Source organism: Rousettus aegyptiacus, unplaced genomic scaffold, assembly GCF_014176215.1.
Source record: "Rousettus aegyptiacus isolate mRouAeg1 unplaced genomic scaffold, mRouAeg1.p scaffold_m13_p_14, whole genome shotgun sequence".
Classification (NCBI taxonomy): domain Eukaryota; kingdom Metazoa; phylum Chordata; class Mammalia; order Chiroptera; family Pteropodidae; genus Rousettus; species Rousettus aegyptiacus.
Window position 1 is genome coordinate 52,190,830 of NW_023416289.1, and position 19,284 is coordinate 52,210,113.

At 38.8% G+C, this 19,284-nt stretch overlaps 1 protein-coding gene and 1 pseudogene across 2 annotated transcripts in view; one reads left to right on the plus strand and one right to left on the minus strand.

Moving 5' to 3' along the window:
- Positions 1-19,284, minus strand: part of FANCI (FA complementation group I) — a 53,722-nt gene that overhangs the window by 7,380 nt on the left and 27,058 nt on the right. For both annotated transcript variants that reach the window (XM_016151609.2, XM_016151608.2), the window contains exons 19-32: positions 15,787-15,855; positions 10,951-11,052; positions 9,813-9,983; positions 9,616-9,737; positions 8,944-9,108; positions 7,181-7,360; positions 5,496-5,662; positions 5,087-5,163; positions 4,054-4,170; positions 2,121-2,172; positions 1,236-1,363; positions 1,071-1,139; positions 789-882; positions 298-485 (exon numbers count right to left, since the gene is read on the minus strand). In XM_016151609.2, the coding sequence (XP_016007095.2) occupies positions 298-485; positions 789-882; positions 1,071-1,139; positions 1,236-1,363; positions 2,121-2,172; positions 4,054-4,170; positions 5,087-5,163; positions 5,496-5,662; positions 7,181-7,360; positions 8,944-9,108; positions 9,616-9,737; positions 9,813-9,983; positions 10,951-11,052; positions 15,787-15,855 (1,701 nt within the window). The remainder of the gene's footprint in view (positions 1-297; positions 486-788; positions 883-1,070; positions 1,140-1,235; positions 1,364-2,120; positions 2,173-4,053; positions 4,171-5,086; positions 5,164-5,495; positions 5,663-7,180; positions 7,361-8,943; positions 9,109-9,615; positions 9,738-9,812; positions 9,984-10,950; positions 11,053-15,786; positions 15,856-19,284) is intronic.
- On the plus strand, positions 17,660-17,778 carry LOC118611701 (annotated as a pseudogene).

A 19,284-nucleotide genomic window follows, 5' to 3' on the forward strand; every position in this document is an offset into this window, starting at 1 on the left:
TAGAAGACATTCGAAGAGGGATTCACACTTAATCATCAGATGCTATAAACTCATATGCCAAGGAAATAAAGGCCTCTAAAAGCAGGTTTAGAATCATGCCATCAACTGTTTCTTTCCTGGCCTGTGGAGGTGCCTGCCACCTACTGACCAAACGAGAATCAAACCATGAATTGCCAAAGTGCAGGCAAGAGCTCTGTCCGTGCAGGGGCATCAGGGGGCTGCTGCCCTGGCCTAGTCTCCTGGCTGGTTGGGCAGACTGGTGGTGGTGGTGACCTTGATCATCGCTCTGATACTCACATATCTGACAAGTGCTGTAAGAATGGTGTACATCTTGCAAAGGTCCTTTAACAAGGTGTCCACGCAGCTGCCCGATGGCAGGGCTGTCTGCACCAGCTCATGGAAAAATGTGAGCAGAGTTCCCAGTTGCATGATGATGGCTTTCTCAATGGGACGATTTGGTAAGGTTGCCTGAGAAGAGGACTCTTCTGAAGGGAAATGAAATTGGCACATTCAAACCCAACTGGCCTTATTTTCTAGTAAAAGTGAACGGGATTTAGAAACCAACTCAACACAATTAACAAGGCAGTTTGTAGGGAAAATGATCATGTTACGCATCATGCAGAGTGAATAACCATGCGGTCATAAGCCACACTACTGCCTACTTTCATCACACTGGAAGTCGACCTCAGATGAATGGCGCTCAGGGCATCCACTTTCATGAGGAGTCCAGCTTGGATTTTGGTTGACTTTGCTCTGATCACAAGAACCCCACCCTGAACTCATCTTACCTGACACGGTTTCTTGGCTCAACTGTCCCTTAAGCTTGATGATTAGCCAGTCTACTTCTTCTAGGACGGTCTCAGCCTGACTCAGAACAAGTAACTGTGGAAGAAAAGAACGTCTGCCATGGCTCCCTGCACACAGCTGCTGGCGTAACGTGGTAACCATGGCCACTTAGAGCAGGTGGGTTACAAGCCTCAGGACATAAGCCACTACAATTTATTCATCGCATGAAATAAAATGAAAGGAATGACAAGGCCATTTCCCATGGTTTGGGGATCGACACTTACACAGACAGTAGGTGCAGCTGTTCTCAAATTCACCAAAGCAAAGTGGTTTGTTTTCTCCATCTCTATATCCTGGGGTGGGAAAGAGGTGAGCTGTAATGGCAGTAAGGCTGTTCCCTTGACCTCTGCCCCGACTCAGGGAACTGTACTGAGGGCTTGCTACAGTACCTGGTCTATGTCTCCAAGATGCCCGTGGATATCCTGAGACAAGTCCCGCAGCAGGGTCACAGGACTCTTATATAAAACATGGAGGCTGAAGAGCAAATTCATCAAACCTTTGCAAAATGAGGCATCCTCTAGAGTAGGAAGGAAAGATGAAAAGGTCGGTTATAACCCTGTCGGTCCTTCAGGGTAAGGGGGTGCATAACCAGGACACATAGCTTGTCATGTTGCAGGCACAGTACCCCCAGGGCTGTACACAATTTGACTGAGCAGCCTGCCCATGAAGGTGCACTGCTCTCTACCTGCATGAAGCAGGGAGATGTTTCCCATCCTTAGTCCCTGCCATCGTGTAACCCGTACCCACACCAAGGAGCAGTATCACCAGCACCCCAGAAACCTCTGGCCACGCTTGCCCTGTCAAGGAAACTGCTACCCTGACATCTAAGCCCTCTGGTGTCTGGCTTCTCTTTGGTGAGATTCCCCCGCGTTGTGTTGGCGTAGTGCGTCCATTCTCACTGCTGGGCAGTACTCTGCCGTATGTATGCTCTACCATGCCTTTATCCATTCCACTGCTGATGGACATTTGGGTTTGTTTGCTTATGAAAATACTGTTGCTGTGAGAATTCTTCCACCTATTTGCTGAGTGTGGAATTGCTGGGTCATAAGCATTTGTTTAATTTTAGTAGTTAGGTACTGCCAGTTTTCCAGAGTAGTTATACCAACTTACACCTCCAGCAGCGGTCCAACTGCTCTACACTCTTACCAACACTGTACTGGTACTGAGCTTCTTTCTCATTTTGGCTACTCTGGTGACTGTGTAATGGGAAATACCTTTTGTACTTGGTGATGATTTTATAGAAAGCTGAAAAGGAAACATGGTGGAAAACTTACCCCGGCTGTTTTCCTTGCAAATCTTAGACGTCCAGGATAACATCTGCACAAACTAGAGAGCGTGCAGGTATTAAAGAAACATACCAAGACGTGGGCCCAGAAGACCTCAAGCCTTTCCCAATCTAATCAACTACCAAAACATGTGCCTGGATCGAAAGAGGTAATCTACTAATAGCAACAAAATAAGTCCAGAATCATGAGAATTACTGACACTTTTCTTGTAACACAGCATATGACTTAGTTATCATACTCCATGCCCTCACTAAGGGCTACATCTTGGTGTCTGGGCTCGTACCCCTGAGCTTCCCCTGCCCTACGACCACAGGCTTGGGCTGGAACTCCTTTCTCCTGCCTGTGGTCCTGGGATAGTAAGTCTCATATTGCCAAACGCATAGCAGCCCTCTGCTCCAGCAGCTCTCTGGCCCTGAAACGCTGGCATACGTAAGTGCAAAACGAGCAGTAAGAATTCTGTTTTTTGATCTCTTGGGGAAAAAGGTAAATTCGGAGTCTGATTCTGAAAGCTCTCTGAGCTGATATAAAAAGGTCTCCAGATACAATGTGAAATGTAACCAGCAGGACAAGCTTTTGTGTGTAGAGAGAGGTAGGGTTGGGAAAAAGAAATCTATATTTATATTTGCTTCTCCAGATATTAAGAAACTCTTGAAGGATACATAAGAAATTATAAAAAGGTATTTATTTATTTAGGGGAGAAGAGGAACTGAACAGGTAGGGGAAAGAAATAGGAGAGAGATTATTTTTTTTATCTTTTTATAATTTCCGGTTTTCAAATCATAGGACTTTATTACCTGTTCTGAATTAAATCTAAAAAACAAGAGACTACCTGAAATTATGGGGGTGGGGTGGTCAATTTTAAAGTAAAAATTTTCTGTATATATAAATAAGCCTTTCCAAATCCATTTATCCTTCCTTAAACATCCCCCTGCCCAATTTCGTGTAGCTGTTTCTTTGCTAGTCCTGTTTTTTTTTGCATCAAAAACAGTGGTATGAAAGAATGAACCTGAGAGTAAAGTGGAGATGAGTTGTTTGGATCTAGGATGAAGTGAGGAGCGAGAAAAAGGGACTTTCTTTGGGCAGGAAAATTACGGCTTTTCAGCACTCAAACACCATACTCCCTCCCCTCTCTATAGTCTCTTTAAAGACTAGCGCTTCCTGAAGCAAGGGCTCACACGAGGAGCCTTGTACCCTAGGATTCCAACTTGTTTTCCTCACAAAAGTAGGAAGTAGGAAGCAGGAACTAAATGTGGTAGAAGCACACAGTGCTAGGCACTCAAGGATGCTCTTTATTGTCCTATAGGGAAATTATTCCTGAATGGAACAGACCCACAAAATGTGGCCCTCCTCTTATCCTTCTCTGTGTGTGAACACTCATGTGGGTACCCAATTGTACCCTACACACATATACATACGACCTTCTCAGCAGAGTTGTTTCTGCTTTGGAACTGTAGTCACATTTTCTGACTTAATCACCTTTTGTTGAATTTCTCTGAAACTCAGTACCAGCTGAGAATGCCAACTGCTGAGTATCAGCTACCCTCTTAACAACAATTAACCTATTTTCATCTCTAAAAAGAAGATAAAACATCAAGCGTGAGTAAAAACACAGGTCAAGAAGGTTGAAGACACCAAAGATAAACATGATTTTTTCTATAGTGCTTACTGTTGACCCCTGACAGTGGCCAAACAAAAGCAACCTGTTCTTGCCCTGTATGGCTGTGTGAAATTACGTCACGGTAGAAACATTATGCAGGGAAGGGGTCCATCTTATAGATCGTATGTTAACTCAGGAGCATAATTAAATATATTATTTAAAACAAATCGGACTTTAAGAGGATACTTAGATACATTCTTTTAAGATGCAATACGCTGGCCTTCTGAGGGATACTAGGTGGGACTGAGTGAGTGGTGCTTGTACCTGAGGGGAGGAGGGTTCCAGCAGCTTGGACAAGCTGGCAATAACGCTGACGAGGAGGACGGCTTCTTTGCTATTAAAGTCTTCCTCTTGGCTGCTAAGTAAATTCAACAAGGACCGCTGAGAAAGGAAAGTATACACAGACACATGAGCAGACATGTTCCTACCAGAGCGAAGAGACATCTAGTCAGAGATCCCTAAGGCTGGGACAGAAAGGACTCAAAGCTACTGAAATTCCAAGAGTACAAAATCTGAAAATAAATTCAACTGAAAGCTAGCTTCCTACTGTTTTTGACTGATCTGAGCATTCTCTTAAACACTATGGACTCCTCCCCTCTCCCGCTGCACGTTAGGGATGACTGTGCACCGTTTGGGGGGTTTACAGCTCCCCGAAGCCCGTCCGCTGACCTTGGATTTGGGCCATGCCCCCACCCCAGCACTCCCCCCACACCTTCCCTGTTTTTCTTTGTTCTATTCTTCTCACCACGTGAATTACTCTGTATTTTGTCTGTCGGTCTCTTCCTCTGCTACAACGGAAGTTCCATGAGGATAGGGATTACGTCTTTTTTGTTCCCTACTATATCCCTAGCCCATAGAATAATAGTCCCTGGCAAACAGCAGGAACTTTAAAATTATTTATTAAAGAAATCCTCTGTGATAGAAGGTTCAGATATTGTGACAACTATTCATATGGTTAGTCTGCATGCAACCTGACAAAGCCAAATTACACCATGGACATAAAACAAAGGCAGAAACGTCATACCTTAAGGGGCTCCTAGCTATCTTTGTGTCAATTCAGTGATTCTTCGAGGAAATGAGTGGTGCAGGGTGGGATGGCTGAACAGACATCCGCCCCGGCATCCTTTTAAATGCATTAGCTTTCATTCTAAGAACTATGTCCTCTTGCTTGGATGATGACCCAGAAAAAATTGCTGTCCTGCTTGCTCCCTGTCTCCCATTCTCACCGGCTGCCCCAGCTGACAGTCCCTTCACAACGACCCTTGGGCAAGTACTGCAGCTTCCCCAGGCTCCTCACCTGAAACTGCCGGATCTGGAATGCTGCTCTTTGAGTGACACTGACTTCCGCCTCTTCTCCCTCATCACCTGGACCATCTATGAAAGGAAAAAAATTTTATCATCTTTGAAATGGACTATGCTTTTTTTTTTTTGGCATTTTACTAGCTAAAATTTCAGAAAGCCGAGAGTCTAGAAGCAGATTGAAATATATTCCAAACGTTCTGCAATTTCTTAAAACTATATTTCATTCTGCAGTCACTAGTTGTGGTTAAGTGTAATCCAGTAAATGCCAATTCTGATATCATGTCATGTCTTAGCAACAGGACTGTCCTCAGGTGTCCTCTGATAGGTTAACATATAGAATCAAGAGGTTTGGCTAAGAAAGAGAAACCCAGATCAAGCCAATTTATCCAAACTGAAATGCCCACCCAGAGCCCGGAGGAACAGGGGAATCTTGGGCTGATAGAACTGGTGCACGGCACTGAAGATCTTCTGCAGACCCTCCAAGCACAGCAGCGAGATGCTCTTTCCTTTCTCTTTCTTTCCTGACTCTTCCACTGAAGTAGGAATGGAAATGTATCTCCAAAGCAAGACCCTGAAGAGGGGAAAAGTGATTTTAAAGTCAGCTTCACTGAGGTGTAGTTTATATACAGTAAAATTCACACCCTGTAGATATATAATGCCATGAAATTTAACAAACTTATATAGTGTGTAATCATCCCACGATTTTTTCCATCACCTCAAAACTTCCTTTATGCTCCTTTGTAGTTAATTCTCCACTCCCCTCCACCCGACTCCAATTTTCCAAGTAACCACTGATCTGATTCCTGTTCTTATGGTTTTACCATTTACAAAGTTATCATATAAAAATGGTATCATTCGGCATGTAGCCTTTTGAATCTGCTTTTGTTAGTACACGCTTTTGAGATTTACTGATGTTGTATCTATTTGTAGTTTGTCCCACATTACCACTCGGCAGTATTCCACTGCATGGATATACTGTTTGACCTTTCACCAATTTATCCATCCATCTGTTGGTAGACATTTGGGTTGTTTCCAATTTTGGTATTATGGATAAAGCTGCTATATACAAACCTTGATATAAACATGTTTTCGTTTCTTTTGGGTAAATTCCTAAGAAGAGACTGTGTGTATGATCACATGGCAGTTTTGAACATAACTTACTAAGGAACTGACACTGTTTTCCAGTGTGGTTGTACCATTTTATTTCTTTGTTATTTTTTTGTTTTTGTTTTCTCGTTGTACCTTTTTAAATTCTCATCACTAATGTATAAGAGTTCAAATTCCACCACACACATGACAACACTTTGGTATGGTCAGTCTTTTTACTTTTAGGCATTGTAATAGGCATTTAGTGATTAATTCATTGTGACTTTACTTTGCATTTACCTAATGAAGAATTATAATGACCATTCTTTTCTGTCCTTATGTGCCTGCCATCTATAAATCTTCAGTAAAGTGTTCAATATTTTACCGACTTTTTAAGTTGGTAGTTTGTGTTTTTATCAACAAGTTTGAGAGTTCTTTATATACTCTGGTTACCAGTCTTTCATCAGACATGTTTTGTAAATATTTCCTCCTGGTCTGTGGCTTGTTTTTTAATTTCCTTGAGTGTTTATATATATAGATTGTGTTTCTAGTGTCATAGCTAAGAAATTTTTACCTAAAACAAGATCAAAAAGATTTTTGTTTTCTTCTAGATGTTTTATAATTTTGTTTTACATTAACATCTCTGATCCATTTCAAGTTATTATTTGGTATATGACACAAGGAATGGATAAAGGTTCACTTTTTGCACAAAGATGCCCAATTGTTTCAAAACTATTTATAGAAAAGACTTTTCTTTCTCCATTAAATTACCTTGGCACCTCTGTCAAAAATCAAATGACCATATTTGTGAACTGTCTATTCTGTTCCACTGATTCTGCCAATACCAAACTATCTTAAGTATAAGTAACTTTATAGTGAGATTTGAAATCAGGTAGCGTGAGTCTTGTTTTTTTTTTATTTCAAACTTTAGTTATTCTAATTACTTCTCTCTTGGAGATTCCGCAGCAAGTGAAACACATTTCTGAGGGTGAGAGTGACTTACCGGGTTATGTCACAGAGGTTCTGAAAGATCTTCTCTGGGTTTTGGCCATGAGGGCCACTCACATGTCCTGTTTTCTTCAGCTGTTGTACCTTCTGTAGAGCCGCACTCACTGCATAGTGCATAAACTCACTACTGGACCTTAGGACAGACAGGCTCTCTTCGTGGCTTTGAGTACTGTCCCTAGAGAGAGAGCGGAAAGGCAGGGAGGGGGGAAGGAGAGAGAGAGAGGGAGGGAGAGGGGTAGAGAAAGGACATTCCCCTATTGCCACTCGGATCTGGGATTAGGCTTTCTAGGGACTGTTCAGAATAACAGCATCCAGCAAGCTCTGAATGATAGACCCTAGGCAGCCCATGCCAAAGTCAGTGCCACGACTGCCTAAATTTGGTTCCCAGGCCCAGTTTCCCCATGTGCATGGTGTGTGTTGGGGAGGGGGGTGGCTTTCACCCCACAACACGAAGCAATTCTCAGACACCAGCAGGGTGTCCAAGGACTCACCTCAATTCAGATACTATCTCCCCAAAGATAGCATCAGATTCTACAAGTTAAGGGTTCAGTCCCACAAGACTGCCCCCACCCCCTACACCAGGTATAAGCGCAGGTAATAACTGAGTTATATTACAGAGGTTCTGAAAGACTAACCAGATGTAGATTGAGAGTTCCCCTTCAACTCAAGAAAGCTAATTGCAAGTTCAGGTTGTTACCTGCACTTCTGACCAACTGGCTTTAAATCAGAGCTTCCCACAACCCACTCCTTGAGTTCAGTTAATATCCTAGAATGGCTCTCACAGAACTTAGAAAAACATGTTACTTACTAGATCATCAGAGTATTGTAAAAGGATACAATTCAGGCACAGCCAGGTAGAAAAGATGCGTAGGGCAAGGTATGGGGCCAGGGAAGGGGTTCCATGCCCTCACCAGCAATGCCACTCTCCCTGAATCTCCATGTTCACCAGCCCAGAAGCTCTACAGTCCACCCTTTGGGTTGTGTGGAGGTTTCATTACATAAGCATCACCAATGCAATCACTGGCCACCAGAGCTTGATTTGACCTCCAGCCTTTCTCCCCTCCTCAGAGGTCAGGGGGTGAGACTGAAAGTTCTAACCCTCTAATCTCATGTTTGGTTCTCCTGGCAACCAGCCCCCCATCTTTAGGTGCTTCCAAAAGTCACCTTTATCATTCTCAACACTTAGGAAATTCCAAGGGTTTGGAGACCCATGAGTCAGGAACTGTGGACAGAGACCACATATACATGAGAAATATATTTTTGCCATCCGAATGACCAAATATATATTTCTTATAAATCACCATATTGCACTGCCCTTTTACAATCATTGTCAGTATTACCTTATCTCCCCCACCCCCAATTCTTTTACTTTTATAAAACTTAAATTTCAGTCTTAGCTTTCTTTAGGGTTTGGTCTTCCTCTGTTTTTTAAATTCACGTTTTTCTTCCCTTTTTATCTGTTATTGCATTCAAGCTACTTAGGTAGATTTCCTTTTAACACCTTATCAGGATTCATCCCTATTTTCCCATTCATTAGTCCACTATTTCTAAAATTTCCTTTAATTCAAGGTACCTCTTTAAAGTGCCTACCTACAATTGTCCAACTTCCATTTTAAGAAAATTACAAACTTCCTGACTTATTTCTTGCTGTATATACAGTTAAGAATCATGAATCCAAACTAGGTAATAACATCTACCCAGGTTCACCAGTATCGCCTTCATAGTGCAGCTGTCTGTAGCACTCTATTAGAACCTTACCTGAAAAGAGCGGTGAGAAGCTCAGACACAAAGTTCAAGGACAAAAAACTATCATGTGTTTTGCTGGTCGTTTTAGTTTTGCCTTTACCCGCTTTTTCGTTAAGGATGTCAGAGAGTTTTTTGTAACACGTAAATAAGCTCAGAACCTCCTCAAACTTATTCTTACTATATAGAGGGAAAAAGAAAGACCAAGGACAAGCATCAGAATGTTGTGATTTACTTTCACATAGAGTAACAAAGAAATCACAATGGTTCATTAGACATTGTTTTAGACACCTTATGAATGAGCCACACATAGTACTCCCAGTCATACAATCCATCTGGGTTATTTTTTCTTCCCTTTTTTAGGCTAGTCAATACAGAGCATGAAAGTCTAATACTACCACCAATCAAATTTCCTCAATTAAAATAAGTAGTTCTTGAATTCGGGGTCTGGGAAATTCTAAATAAATGAAAGCCTGCTACAGGCACCACATTCACCAGCCTGTTTGGCATATGCTTTGGTGCTCTCTGGTAAAAAAAACATAGTCTGGTCTCAGGCCAGAGGTCTGTTCAAGAGACACTGTCATGAACTGTGGTCTGTTCAGTACCTAGCATATTGTTAAACAAACAAAACTCTTGCAAAATGAAGTATTCAGCAAATTGCAAGTAAAGTCACAGCAATTATCTTACCTGAAATTGCTGATGGAGAAATTATACTCTATTAGAACTTCACAAATACCCATCACAAGAGAAGCACAGATGTTATTTTTGATGCCAATACCAGTGCTCTGAGAGAAATCTGCTGATTTATCCTAAAACATATAAGACGAAAATTAAAAGCTACTAAAAACTGCCATTATGCAATACAACTGAGACTTAGCAATTACCAGTTCAAAGTCCTCCAGTTCACTCTTAATCATTCTACTAGTAATAGACTCCAGCATATCATCTAAGTCTTGGTAGAATCCTTCTTCTTCCTCCTCTTCTTCCTGCTGTAGGGGCATCACTCTACTCTTATACCAGGCCAAACAGTGCTGAATACAACACAGCAGATGATCCTGAAGAAGAAAATAATGATTAAACTTTCTTGAGTGTTCAAGGATAACCTGTGAAGCTGATGATAGTCAACAAATAAATCTTACCTATAAGGCTACAGTAAGTGACTCATTCCCATCACAAATGAAGTTGATCCGAATTAACAAAACTGGAAAAAATTAATTGAACCAACAGAGGCATTGTTTTCCGACCTTTCGCAAAGGAACTGGCCTCATAAGTAGCTGACATCTCAGGATGCAACATCTGATGTGCTATCTCTGATCTAATACAAACATCATGGAGCCAGGTTGTACAGTTAAATCCTTTCTAGCTCTTCTGAGTCCCATTCTATATATGGGGGTCTGTGCTGAGGGAATCTCTGGGAGACCTGGGCTGAACATCTCATGGCTCAGAAGGCGGAATATGACGATTCCCCAGCCATGAGTTCTAAATCACTTGGGGAGGCAGAGTTTCAGTTTTATCTTCTCTCCCTTGTCTTTCTGAGGCTAGACATCAGTAATAGAAAACCAACCTGTCCTAGTTCCTGTGGAGGGTTGACACAGGACCAATTCTAGCTCAACCTAAATCATATACTCTCTCTAGATTAATGTTATATATTCTCTCCAGAATAATTAAGCAGGCCCCCTGGGTTCATCATATTTTAGAAAGGGTAACCCTCCCTTTTAAAAATATATTTATTTACTATATACATTCAAAGAGCCATAAATGAGAGAGAAAATGCTCCTTGGGGGAAGTGGGAGATGCTTTGACTTAGTAAAGTGCTGACACAGAGATATCTTATCAATAGATCCAAGGTGATGATGGGTCAGAAAAGAAACATAAGAAAGATTTAAGAGTAAAAATTCATTGGTGTAGCAGAAAGAGCACTTCACAGGGAAAGGTATCTGTCTCTGAAGATCAACTCTATCGACAGGGTTATTTTAACTTAACAGTAAAAATAATGGTTATAAGGAGGAATAAAAGTCTCACCAGTGGTTCTTGCAGAGAGATCTGATCTCCTTGGGTCAGAATACAAGCTTCTAACTTCAGAGGAGGCAGCACATCAGGTTGTGGCTCATAGAACTGTTTTAACTGTGTATGGTAAGGAAAGAGACACAATGGCTCATGAATGCTTTTCACTTTTAATTGGTCAAGCTAATGGCATTTTTAATGTCTAATGCTTTCTGAGACAGTGGTCCCCAACCTGTTTGGCATCAGGGGCCAGTGCTCCTTAGAGAATCTAATGTCTGACGATCTGAGGTGGAGCTGAGGCAGCTATGCTAGTGCTGGAGAGTGGATGCAGATACAGATGAAACTGTTCGCTTATCCGGTGCTCAACTCCTGCTGTATGGCCCGGATCCTAACTGTGCTTCCTGAAGGTTGGGGACCCCTGTTCTAAGACATATTTCTAAATGTCTACAGAAGAATGAAGCAAAATTTATGTTGCTTTGGCTCACCTACATCCTTTGCCCTTGCTTTGCACATCATACTAATTAAGATCTTTTTTCCTATTCCACTTTCATTAACTCTCCTATAAAACATCGTTATGTTCTCACACCAATTCCTTAAACCTACACAGGCAATCAGCATTTTCAAAATAGCTTGATGATTAGAATGTAGTCTCTACTCAGAATAGCTGAGACCAAAATCCCAGTACCATCACAGATTAATGATTTCAATAAAAGTATGCCTTGGTTCTTCATCTGTGACATGAGGAATCTATTAATATAAACGTATAAGGTTAAGGACTAAACATGCCAATACATATGCAGTGCTTCAGACACTACTTGGCACGTAAGAGAGCTCAAAAATATTATTTATTATTTTTTTGCTTTTGGAGTCTGCAGAATTTTACTGGTCCTCATGCTAACCTGAGTTGCGAAGCACTGCTCTACTCCTTCGATCATAATTTTCTATTCTTGTTAGTGTGTGAATGTAGATGCACTGATTATAATACAGTTTAAAAGATACAATATAGCTAACAGCATATAATTTTAAACAGGATTAGGCCTAAGGCACAATGAAAAGCTTTTGATGCATACGTTTCCAATAATTTCTATATATCTGACATCTTAATTTCAAATGGAGTTTCTTAGCAGATTTATGAAAAAGCAAAAAGTGGGGGGAGGGAGAAAGAGAGAACTTCCATTTTCAGCAAAGTGATGGACAAGGAGTCTAGAAAAACCCTCCTTGTAGAGAACAATGAAAATAATATTGCATTAAAATTTCTGTACATATATTTACTTATTAAATAGTGAGCTAAGGTCATGGGAAAGCAAGATAAGTCCTTGGAGGTCCGAATATATTAGAAAACATCATAAACCATGAATCTGGCAAATACATGAGCAAATGAGCTCTGGAGCTAGTGTTCGCTCTGGCAGCACTTGCCGATCCCTGAGGCCCAGAGCTACAGTTGTAGAAAGATCCATGGAAATGAAGACAGAGCCTAGGGCCCTCGTGGGGTGGCAGCTGTATCAGGGAAGCTCACATAAAATGGAACTTCTTAAAAGGAGGCAGCCTCAGTGGATGAGCCTAAAAAACAAATGCACCTCACAAAGAAAGATGGTAGGGAAATGCACCTCACTGAACCTTGACTTCAAGTGGAGGGGGGAAACGCCTCACCTAGGAATTTCTAATCACGAGCTAGCCTCCAAATGCAGCTGGGGCTAGAATTAACACTATTTGTGTGGCTTGTAAAACCAAAAGCCAAAAATCTAGTTTAAAGAAAGATAGAATATAACTTCCATACAAGGGAGAAAAAGGAATAAAGGAAATAATTACCTATTTCAAATTTTAAACAGACTAGAAAAAGAGGGAACATTCTCCAATCGTTTTACTAAGCTCAGACTAAACCAAAGAAATTCACCATGAGAAATGAAAACTAAAGGACATTCCTCTGTAAACGTATATAAAAATTCTAAATGGAATATTAATAAGCTGAATCCAGTAATGTACAAAAAAGGTAATATAATCAATTTGGGTTTATGCCAGGAATACAACTGACCACAGGAACAGATTAAAGGAGAAAAATCATATAGTTATCTCGATAGATACAAAAATGTATTTGATAAAATTTAATATTCATCCAAGAGTAAAACAATAGATCTGAAGTCACAGAAGAAAGAATAAGTACAATTTTCTCATAGATTATGAGAAAATATCAAATCTGAAGAAAAGTGTAAAAAATATTGAGGAAAAATAAATTAAGTCTCAGAAATCTATGGGACAAAATCAGTCCAGCATATCGAATTCTAAATCCAGTGAAAATATCCTTCAAAAATAAAGGCAAAATAAAAATATACCCAGATAAATGAAAACTGAGAAATCATCGTTAGCAGACCTGCACATCAGAAATACTCAAAGAAGTTCCTCAGGCAAAAGGGAAATTATTCAAGCTGGTCAACTTGAATCAATAGGAACAAATGAAGAGCTTCAACAATGGTAAAAAGTTGGTAGGTATAAAGAATCATGGGTGTGTGTGTGCGTGTTTATCTTTTTCTTTCCTTAATTACTATAAAAGACATAAAACTATTTAAAGAAAAAATTGTAAAACTTTTGCTGGGATTTTAACATAGAAGTAATGTGCATGACAAAATCACAACAGAAGGAGGACAGAGCTATATCGGCACTAAGTTCCTATATTTTACCAGAAGAAAATCAGTATTAACCTGAATATACTGTAAATGAGTTAAAGATGCATATTGTAGCCCCTCGAGCAAACACTATAAATATATCAAAAAGAAATACAGCTAAAAAGAAATTAAAACAAACAGTAGACCTAAATCTAATCATAACAATAATTATATTAAATGTGAACTGACTAAACGTTTCCTTCAAAAGGGGCAAGGGTGTCACAGTGGATTAAAAAGGCAAGATCCCTGCTTTCACTTCTTTTGAGGATACACCCAAAGTGGAATTGCTAGATCAAACAGTGACCCTATACTTGATGCCATACTTTTTTCCATGGCGGCTGCACCATTTTACACTCCCATCAGTGACGCGCAAGGGTTCCAATTTCTGCACGTACTCACCACTTGTTATTTTCCATTTTGATAACCACCACCCTAATAGACATGAAGTGCTATCTCACTCTGGTTTTGATGGACATTTCCCTAATGACTAGCGATGTTGAGCATATTTTCATGTAGTTTATTGGGTATTTGTACATCTTTTTGGGGAAATGGTCTATTCTAGTCCTTTGCCCACTTTTTAATTGTTTTGTTTTTGTTACTGTTGTAGAGTCATAGGAATTCTTTATATAATCTGGATATTAATCTCATATCAGATGTATGATTTGCAAATATTTTCTCCTATTCTGTGGGTTATCTTTTTACTCTGTAGACAGTGTTCTTTGAATGCACAAAAGTTTTTAATTTTGATGAAGTCCAATTTATTTTTTTTTCTTGTTAACTGTACTTCAGATCAATGTCCAAGAAATTGCCAAATCCAATGTCATGAAGCTTTTTTTCCCTTATGTTTTCCTCTACGAGTTTTATAATTTTAGCTCTTAGGTTTAGGTCTTTGATCCATATTGAGTTCATTGTTGTACAAGGTGTACGATAAGGACCCAAATTAATTTTTTTTGCATGTGGATATCCAGTTTTCACAAGACCACTTGTTGAAAAGACTTTCCTTGTTCTCAATCCTGTATGAAGCTTTTCATGCCTGGGCTCTTGAGCCAGGAAGATATGAGTTCCAATCCTAGCTCTTTCACTTACTAACTGTGTGACCTGGAGCAAATTAAATTACTTAACCTCTCAGAGCCTTGCAATATAAACCTGTAAAATGGAAGTAACCATTGTCCACACATAGCACTTCATAAAATGCTTGGCCATCGAAGTGCTAAATATTAGGTATTATTATTACTATCAGCACATAATAACATCTTGAACTCCCTCAATGTATATAAAAGATTCAATCAAATACCATACAATGAAATATTTAGCCACAAAAAGGAATGAAGCACTGAAAAACTGCTACAACATGGATAAACCTTGAAAACATTTTTCAGTGAAAGACATTAGTCACGAAAGACTACCTATTTCATGATCCCATGTATATGAAATATCCACAATAGGCAAATCTATAGAGACAGAAAGTAGATTAGTGGTTGCTTAGGGCTGGGAAGATGGGAAAAACATGAGAAAATCAGGTATAGAGTTTCTTTCTGAGATCATGATGAAAGGTTCTAAAATTGATTGTAGCAATGGTTGCATAACTCTGAATATACAAAAAACCCAATGAGTTGTACACTTTAAATGTGCAAACTATATAGTACCTGAATTATATCTTAACAAAGCTATTTAAAAGTTAAAATAAATGCTTAATAAATAAGTGTTGAGGGTAAAAGGTCTTATTTACACTAGATATTCTCCAGCTGAATCCTTCCCATTTTGATAGTCCTTTGAAATATTTCATAAATTAAAAACCTTTTATTAAACTTCAGAAAATAGCCTAATAGACACTCATGTAACTGGAACCTCAACTTAACATTTGCTATATTGGCTCCAGATCTCTATTTTTTTCTTTTAGAAATAAAACACAACAGATCCAGCTGCTGATAACTCTTGCACAAAAGGTTCTGTATAATATCCTTTTGACTTCGGAAGACTGTAAATCGAGAGCGATAACTTAGAAGATGGCAAGATGACAGGGAGGTAAGTGGTGATTACCATAAAACATCAAGACAGCACCACATACCCCAAGCATGCTCACGATTTACCAGTTACTATTTGGGAATTATTTTATATTCCAAAAAGTCTGGAAAATGTCAATTGCCTCTCAATGCCCCATTATGTTCTCTATATCCATAAAAACATATTTTACCTGTGAGAGCAGAGTATGCATGATTGAATTAGCCAGTTGAGAGTTTCTTCGAAGGACATCATAGAACCCCTAAAGGGAATCAAAGAGAATAAACAAGTTCTTTAACAGAGATACTAGTGATTTGGACAATCGTAACCTTAAAATAACACTATTTTTCTTTACGCTACTCTCAGTTCTTTGAAAAGATGGAGACGTTGTTTGCTAGAGGGAAAAACAATTCAGAAAATTTAGGTTACTTGACTAATCTAAAAAGAAACCTCTGATCACTAATAACTGGCCATAGTCCTTACAATTTTTAAAACAACAGGTCACTTTTGGCTTTGGAGAATTTTGCTCTTTTACAGTCAAGGATGCCCTAGGCCCTGATTCTTTTCTCTCATCCCATATGAACAGCCTCCCCTTTAGGACATTCTTCCTACTTAGTCTCCTGTGCTTCAAAAGTGCCTCCTGGCCCCAAGCTCTCTAATGACAACGAGCACAACATTTCTCCCCATCCAAAGTTTCCTAGTCTCAGTTAAAAACTGCTGAAATTAAAATTCTGGAAGAACTTTCTTTTTGGAACCAGGAAAAGACTTTACAGTTCATCTGTGAAAAAAAGCAAATGAGAAGTGATTCCCAGGCCACAAAATACTTTTAAAAGAATAAACAAATGGAAATTAGCCCTAAAAGATATTAAAATGTTTTATAAATGAATAATGACACTCACAGTTTTGGAACAAAATCGACATATGAAATAAAGGCATATAGCATGCAAACAGAAACAGATTTAGTATACGTAAAGGAGGCAATACTGTCTGAACAGTTAAATAATCTGGGGGGAAAAGTTAGGTTCTTATATATTATAGTAAAACAAACTCCAGATGAACTAAGTAGCTAAACATAAAAAACAAAAGCATAAAAAAACGAGAAGAAAATGTTAGTGAATATTCATTGGAAGAATATGGACTCTTTATACAAAAGTAATAGATATCTCAAAGGAAAAGAGCAATGGATTTAACAACCAAAAATTAATATTTCTACAGGTCCAAAAGGATAATAATTTTTTAAAAAGCAAATGACAATCTGGCATATACTTGAAACAAATATGACGAAGTGTTTATATTAATACAGAGAGTTTGCAAACCAGTGAAGCACCGAGTAAGTCTTTGATGAATAAATGGACACCAAGATCCTAATAGATTCAGGTCTATGATGCATTTCAAGCTAATTTTTAAAATTTAGAGATAGATAAGGGTTCTAGCAGATTTTTTTTTTGCATGATTATGACTGTGCATAGAAGAGCCAACAGAGTCAGCAGTCCGAGACTGCTATCCAGAGTAACATGTGCTTGCAAGGCTGGCCCTTGGCAGGTGGCTGGGAACTTAGCTGGTAAAGAGCTTCCTACACTGATACGAAACTTTCCCTAAATGATAGAAGGGGTTTACTGTGTCTAAACTGTATACATAATGTGGTTTATGCTGAATACCTGCTTTCTTTCTGGGAGTTTGGAATTTTGGTATATGCTAAGTAAAGATGCCACTGTGATCACCCCCAATAAAATCTTGGATGCCACGTCTCTGATCAGCTTCCCTAGTAGGAAACCTTGCACATGTTGGTGCAACTCATTTGCTGGGGTGATGGAGTGCATCCTATGCAATTTCCCTTGGAGAGGACTCTCAGAAGACTGCACTTGGTCTCCTTCAGAGTTCACCTTGTGCCTCTTGTTACTGCTGATTTTGCTTGTAGTAAATCTTTAACTGTAGTAAATCTTAGCCATCAGACAAATATTATATGCTGAGTCCTTCTTGAGAAATCTTTAAACATGGGGGTGGTTTTGGAAAACCCCAATACAATCAACAAATGTTCAGCACTGTTTGTTGAAAAAACCATTCTTATCTATGGCCGTGCTACCCTGAACACACCCAATCCCATCTGATCTCGGAAGCTAAGCAGGGTCGGGCCTGGTTAATACGTGGATGGGAGACTACCTAGGAAGACCAGGTGCTGCAGGCATAAAAAAAAAAACATTCTTTTCCATTGGATCACATTGGGATCTCTGTCAAAACCCCACCGAATAACTTTATACTCTTCCAATTATCTTCCTAATTCTAGATCCTTACAAATTCCACAAATTCCATATAAATTTTAGAATGGTCTTCACGTGTACGTACCTTGGACATTCTTTGTTAAACCTATCCTTAAGTGTTTTATCTACTATAAATATTACTTTATTTCAATTTCCAATTGTTCATTGCTAGTAAATAGAAGTATATTTTTGTATGGTTATTGATCTTCTATCCCACAACCTTACTAAACTTACTTTTTTTGTAAATTTTTTTGGTATTGTCTATGTATACTATGCGAATCAAGGCAGCTTTATTTCACCCTCTCAAATCTGTATGCCTTTATTTCTCTTTCTGGTCTTATTGCATTGGATAGGACCCTTCACTACAATGTTGAACAGAAGCACTGAGAACAAATATCTTTGTTCCTCATCTTATGGGGGAGCATTCGGTCTCTTACCTTTTATGTAGGTTTCACAGACACCCTTTATCGGGAGGAAAAAGTTCCCTTCTAATCTTGGTTTGAGAGTTTCTTAGAGATTTTATCATAAAAGGATATTGAACAAGATTTAATGATTTAAAAAAAATTTCAGTGCTTGTTAGGATGTACCAACAGACGTTAAAATGGTCTAATCTTTAACCCAGCAATGTGGTCAAACATTCAGGAACAATGTTTATAGCGAGCAAATGGAAACAACATAAATAAGCAAAAATTTTAAAAAGAGTTAAATAAATTATTATACATCTATAAAGATTATTCTTTAGTATTAAAAATCACGTGTCAAAAACACTTAAAATGAGAAAATGTTTACAATATGAGATAAAAGCTATGTAAACCTAATTATTCCAATTTTGCATAAATATATATAAGTGAGTTACTGGTAAGATTAGTGATAATAGTTTTTAAAAACACTTTTCTATATTTTCCATATTTTCTACAATAAATCTGAAAACTGGCAACTAAGTAAATGTTATTTTAAGATCATTAAGTGAAGGTATTATAGTAGCTGCTCTTTGAAATGACTTCCACTTAATCTATTTGCTAGATTATCTACTGCTCTCCAGCCGTCTGTGAAACACATATGCTGAACTGCACAGCATACTAAAGCTAGAAATGGTAGTATATTCTCCTGGACTGTACACTTCTATTCCCACTGGCTGAATTACATGCTAAATACAGATCAGTAGGTTTATTTTTCCCACTTGATTTTGCTAATGGTTCTGTCATTATGTGATTTAATCAGGCATCCTGTAGACTTGAAAATTACACTTAAAAAGAAAAAGAATTTTTCATAAAAACTAAGTTGAATGTTTGAGAAAGAATAAATAATAGTAAGTATCAAACCAACTTGAGATGAATTAGGGGCAAGGCAATTATAAAAATTAGGAAACAGACTAGACATATCTAGAATTCTTCTCTACTATCACTAATTAAAATCTTAAAGTCTGTATCTCA